Genomic DNA, 6,000 nt, shown 5'->3' on the forward strand with positions numbered 1-6,000 from the left:
ATAATGGTTGAGGCTCAGTTACAGTAACTGTCCCAGTAATCTGACAGTGAATAAAAACTAATGAAGGCATAGTTTGTCCTGTGCCCTGTCTGTTTGTGACGGTAGGACATTGATTAATTACTCAATTAGGGCTTTTTAAAGGACATTTTGGCATTTGAAAGCAAAAAAAGCCCAAGTAATAACATTGATATCACTGCATTTACTTCTTGCTCCTGGTGTTGTTGGTTCTACTTGTGCTTTTTGTGCTACGAGAAATCAGTCAATCGCTGTATTTATGACTAATCATCACTGGCACAGCTGAAATCAGCAGCTACAACACATTGCAATGACGACACAGAAACTTAAAGTAGCATTTATAGTCATTTTATACAAGATTTCAACATCTTCCAGGACTTTCTGATACCTGGTCCAGATACACACACAGATCAGTCCATAACAGATCTTCACTGGCTCTCGGGATCAGTGTCTTTGGCTCCAGCAGGTCATATTAAATACACTTTGCAGTCCACGTTTGAGCTATTTCATATTTATCTGTGCAGCTCTGAGTTTTCTTCACGTCTTCCTCTGAGCTTTTCCTACCGGGTCAGCGAGGATAACGAGCCCCCAGGCAGCCAATCCTGGAACATTAACACAGGTGAGGATTTCTTATTCCAAACCCAGCAGGTGAATACAAAATAAAGTCAGTATTGTGAGTTATAACTTACCTGCAGCAAATGTAATCTGCGCCACTGTGCCCATGGAAGTGGGTCCGCCATGTCGCATCATTTTCCGGGCAGCGTTGAACACATAAGCCCCGGACAGGACCAGACCTCCGCCGGAGATAACCCTGCAGCTCCAGCAGCTCTTAAACATCTGGCCCGGTTTGTTTTCGGGGACAGCGGCTCCTCCTGCCGGGACCTCCGGGGCTGTTGACATTGTGCTGCAGGTTGGGAGCTAATGCTAATATGCTAACAACCTTCTAGAAACATGGAAGGAGGGCGCAGAAAAAGGCGAAAAAACACACTCGAGTCCGTTTTTGGAAGTCGCTCAAATACGTTACTTAAATGAAGGACAAAGTTACAGCCAAGATTTATTAGCACTCCTTGTCGAAAAAGGCTGAGAGCAGAGCTGTGAGGTCGGACTCAGTGAAGTATTTCCGGGTCCCGTGTGTTAAAGTTTCCAGGTCACTGCTGGAGCGCTGAAGTTAGCTTCTGACCCGACAGTTAAGGGTTAGGATAAGGGAAATGGGTCTGTGTATATTTTGGCAATTGGGTTTTCCGTTCTGAAACGGGTATTGAGAAACAACAAGCGAGTGGTTATTTGATTTAGAATAACAAATAAATAAAATCAGTGAGAGGGAAACGAAAAAAGGTCAGTTTTCTCATTTTCTGAGACCGGAAACGGTCATCAGCAAGTGTGGATCATGGTGCATAGACTGTATTTTTTTTTCCGTTAGTTTTCATGGTCAAAATGAGAGATCAGGTGGCCGATCTTAAAATAAATCAATATTGAATTTTTTATAGAGCGTTAAAGTTTTGCGAAGCCGGGGGGCGGGTTTACTTGATTGACAGTCTGGTCTGGAACGATTGAGGGGTCCTATGGAGGAGGCAGCAGAGACTCTGTTCTCTTTGTTTGGATTAATTCTGATATAATAACTGTTGGTTTATTTATCGGTGGAGCGGCAGAACCTTTTCCACAAACAGTTTTCCTGCCCATTGGCTTGTTTTAACCAGTTTTCTGCGTTCGACTGATTCTACCAGCAGACACTGAAAGGACTCTGATAGTAAGTAAGCGTTTATTTTCGTATCGGTGCCGCTTTTAATGCACTTTATATGCAGCTTTACTGTCAGATATAATGTGTGCCATGCACTCCAGATGTTGGTGGAATTTATTTCAGTGTGTGTTGACCAGAAAAGAGGGTTAGCATCCAGTAAATATTAGTTTTAATGTTAGCGATGCTAACCGAGCTAGCTGTTCAGTCGTAGCCTGATTAAAGCTAACGTAGCATTAAGCTAACGATGTTTGTGTCGTGTTTCTGTAAACAGCTGAAGTGTGTTGTGTCAGTGTTATGTGGTACATTTAGTTAATAAAACTGTCAGTGGAACGTTTAGAAAACCTAAATGTGACTAAAACAGTAAGGTTTAGGTTCTGTGTTGTCAGTAGTCCTGAATATCTGCTGAGTCTCTGAAGTTAAACTGGAGAAAACAGTAAATTTACTCTATAACGGTTAACGTTGTTTAACGACTGATTCACATGTTGTAGTACGTATTCCTGCAGTGTAGATTGGAAAATAAACTCCCAGAATATGTCCAAAGTAATGATGAACACTACAGTCATTACATTTAAATTACAGCACAGATAAGCTGGATAATATAATCCTCTCCTCTAAAGCTAAAGTGACTGCAGGCCTTTATGCCTTTCAGTGCTTGGAAAACTATATATGACAGAGGAAATCTGTCCAGGGTCACTTTAAAATGAACCTCTGCTGTTGATACTGATACTGTGACGTTTGTCTTCATCTCAGGTGTCTCATGTTCACTGTGAGGATCTTCTGATTGAAGCCAGCAGAAGGAAAACCTCATCTGGTTGTGAAGAAGGAGACTGAATGGAAGACATCCTCAGTGAATCACTTCCTGTTCAGCTTTCACTTACAGAAGGACAGACCAACTCTTTCAGCTGTTTATTATTCTCTGTTCTTAGTATTCACAGGTTCCATTTATCACCTTTAACTTCATCCCTGCTGTTGTAGCAGAACTACAATATAAAAAGTCCATGTTATTTATAGCAGATATGCAGCATTAAAACATCAACACATTCAGGTCAAGAGCTTCATTATTATCTTTATTGCACATTTTAAAACTACATTATTTAACTATTGTGAACTGTAAAGATGTGTACACACATGAAATAAATGGATGAAATAAATAATGTGTTGCTGACAGTGAGGTGTAAATACTGAACAGTCACAAATAATTCCGCTAACTTGACTGAACGTGGCTGCAGTTCCCGTTATTTAAACATGAATATTGTTACTGTCCAAAGACAGTGGTTTTTGGAATTTCAAGTTGGTTGTTTTTTGTGTTTATTTTTTATATGTTTGAATTTTGTATTAGAATTGTTCATAATGGGAGAGGTGAATGTACACCTTTAAGAGGTCACATGGCTGCGTTTTAGCGCGGGGTCACCCGTGTGGGATTGTGGGTCATAGCAGCACGGCTACGGAGGAGAACGCCATTGTTGCTTCAGAGGACGCCATTATTGCTAAAGAGGACGGCATTCTACACGGTCTGAGAGGCGCACACGGTGAAGTGACTTTTCGTTGTCTTGTTTTAATCAGTTTTCAGTTCAGTAATTCAGTCCTTCGGCTGATTGGACCAACAGACACTGAAGGACTCTGACAGCTGGTTGGTAATAAATGATAATTTACTGATCATTGCCGGTTTTAATGAACTTTATGTTCAACTTCAGAGTCAGATATAATGTGAGCAGTGAACCCCAGGAGTTGGTGAGGTTTATTTGTGTGTGTTGACCAGAGAAGAGAGTTAGCATCCAGTGAATATTAGCTTTAATGTGAATTAGAAATGCTAACCGAGCTAGCTGATTAGCAGCTGAATGTAGCATCAAGCTAACGATGTTTGTGTTGTTTCTTGTCAGCAGCTGAAGTGTGTTGTGTTCCTGTAATGTGGTTCATTAAGTTCATAAAACTGTGGCTGGTTGACGTTAATGTAACGTTCAGGAAACTTAAATGTGATTAAAACAGTAATAACGTTCTAGTTGTCAGTAATCAGCTATAATTTGACACTAAAACAGACTCTGATAGTTTTAAATGACATCAGTTTCATGAATTTGTAGAAAATTGTCTCATTTGTTGTTGTGATGTTGCTGCTGATTCATTAAAACCAGATGAACCAGAAAAAAAGAAAGTGATTTCTTTCGGATCACATCTGTTCCACTGCTCACAGGCTGCTGCTGCTCACATTCTTCACCTTGATTGTCCACTTTTAAAAGTTCAGCAGACAGGTGCTCTGTTTTGGAGTGTGACGATGTCATCGGTGATGTGGAGAGTGAAGTTTCCATTTCACGCACAGCGTGCTTTAGGGTCGGACTTGATGTTTGAAATACTGACCGACAGCTCAGATTTAACTGTCTGTAGTTCCGATTTGAGGGATGTCAAATTTTCACTCAAAGCTGCCAGGAGCTGGGTCTTTAAAATAACTGTCGTCTCGTTACAGAGTGAAAGTAGCAATTCCTCCTTAAGGTCAGAGATTGCAGCATCTGAGGGCCTCTTCAAAAGAAGATGTAGTTGATGAAGGCGTTCTGGAGCAGGGCCAGAAAGACCACAACCAAGCAGCCTTGAGATCTTAGGCAGCGTCTCCCTCAGGTGGGTGTCAACAGTGTTCAAGGTCAGGTCTGTGGTAATCCCGTCAAAAAACAAAACAGAAAAAAAATCTAGATTATAAATCAACATGTAACCAAAGCACTCTGTGTATAACGCCATAGTATAGGATGTAGTTCAGAAAATGTCAAAGTATGGTATAGTATACTTTTTACTATGTTATTCAAGAATAACATAGTATGGCCTGTAGTTCATAGTATAGCATGTCAGCAAAAAAACCCCACATAGATTATTATGTGGTTCAAAAAGTGCAAAATGATAAGATGTTGCCTAAAATTCTCATGTATGATATGTGGTTCAAAAAATGTCATAGTGCAGTATATTGTCAAAATAGTATGTTATTAAAGAAAACATCAGAGTATAATATGTCATCTAAAAAATGCCATAGAATAATATTTCATTGCACAAGTAAAAACGCCTTACTATGTCGTAAAAAAATGCCATTTTTCAAACATGTTGTAAAAACGTGCCATATGATGAAATAATGTAAAGGAGGGCGTGAAAAACAGTCCAGAAAGGTTTTCTTTGAAAAAAAACCATCATGAATTTTGGCGCAAAAAAAATGCCTTACTATATCATCATTTCATCATATGGCACATTTTTACCACATGTTTGAAAAATGGCATTTTTTTTCGACATAGTATAGTAAGGCGTTTTTTTTGCGCCAAAATTCATGATGGTTTTTTTTTTTTCCAAAGAAAACCTTTCTGGAGTGTTTTTCATGCCCTCTTTTACATTATTTCATCATATGGCACGTTTTTACAACATGTTTGAAAAATGGCATTTTTTTTCGACATAGTATAGTAAGGCGTTTTTTTTTGCGCCAAAATTCATGATGTTTTTTTTTTTCAAAGAAAACCTTTCTGGAGTGTTTTTCACGCCCTCCTTTACATTATTTCATCATATGGCACTGTTCTACAACATGTTTGAAAAATGGCATTTTTTTTCGACATAGTATAGTAAGGCGTTTTTTTTTGCGCCAAAATTCATGATGGTTTTTTTTTCAAAGAAAACCTTTCTGGAGTGTTTTTCACGCCCTCTTTTACATTATTTCATCATATGGCACGTTTTTACAACATGTTTGAAAAATGGCATTTTTTTTCGACATAGTATAGTAAGGCGTTTTTTTTGCGCCAAAATTCATGATGATTTTTTTTTCAAAGAAAACCTTTCTGGAGTGTTTTTCACGCCCTCCTTTACATTATTTCATCATATGGCACGTTTTTACAACATGTTTGAAAAATGGCATTTTTTTTTCGACATAGTATAGTAAGGCGTTTTTTTTTGCGCCAAAATTCATGATGTTTTTTTTTTTCAAAGAAAACCTTTCTGGAGTGTTTTTCACGCCCTCTTTTACATTATTTCATCATATGGCACGTTTTTACAACATGTTTGAAAAATGGCATTTTTTTTCGACATAGTATAGTAAGGCGTTTTTTTTTGCGCCAAAATTCATGATGTTTTTTTTTTTCAAAGAAAACCTTTCTGGAGTGTTTTTCACGCCCTCTTTTACATTATTTCATCATATGGCACGTTTTTACAACATGTTTGAAAAATGGCATTTTTTTTCGACATAGTATAGTAAGGCGTTTTTTTTGCGCCAAAATTCATGATGTTTTTTTTTT

At 38.4% G+C, this 6,000-nt stretch overlaps 1 protein-coding gene and 1 long non-coding RNA gene across 2 annotated transcripts in view; one reads left to right on the plus strand and one right to left on the minus strand.

Annotated features, from left to right (window-relative positions):
• Nucleotides 1-347: 347 nt before the first annotated feature.
• Nucleotides 348-1,137, minus strand: dmac1 (distal membrane arm assembly component 1). Its single transcript, XM_055017765.1, has 2 exons — nt 705-1,137; nt 348-617 (listed from the first exon to the last, which is right to left on the minus strand). The coding sequence occupies exons 1-2, from the start codon at nt 913-915 to the stop codon at nt 553-555; spliced, it is 276 nt and encodes a 91-aa protein (XP_054873740.1). The 5' UTR covers nt 916-1,137; the 3' UTR covers nt 348-552.
• A 29-nt stretch (nt 1,138-1,166) lies between these two features.
• The window catches only part of LOC129350643 (uncharacterized), a 10,716-nt gene continuing 5,882 nt past the window's right edge, over nt 1,167-6,000 (plus strand). Inside the window, exons 1-3 of the long non-coding RNA XR_008604116.1 lie at nt 1,167-1,762; nt 2,504-3,383; nt 4,212-4,360. This is a non-coding gene — a long non-coding RNA (uncharacterized LOC129350643). The remainder of the gene's footprint in view (nt 1,763-2,503; nt 3,384-4,211; nt 4,361-6,000) is intronic.

Source organism: Amphiprion ocellaris, chromosome 15, assembly GCF_022539595.1.
Source record: "Amphiprion ocellaris isolate individual 3 ecotype Okinawa chromosome 15, ASM2253959v1, whole genome shotgun sequence".
Lineage (NCBI taxonomy): Eukaryota > Metazoa > Chordata > Actinopteri > Pomacentridae > Amphiprion > Amphiprion ocellaris.

What these genes read in the sequence shown, in the direction of transcription:
- dmac1 (XM_055017765.1), bottom strand. Translation starts at nt 915, where the DNA reads ATGTCAACAGCCCCGGAGGTCCCGGCAGGAGGAGCCGCTGTCCCCGAA. An exon ending in GCAGATTACATTTGCTGCAG is followed by an intron (nt 618 to 704) that starts GTAAGTTATAAC and finishes TTAATGTTCCAG; the next exon opens with GATTGGCTGCCTGGGGGCTC.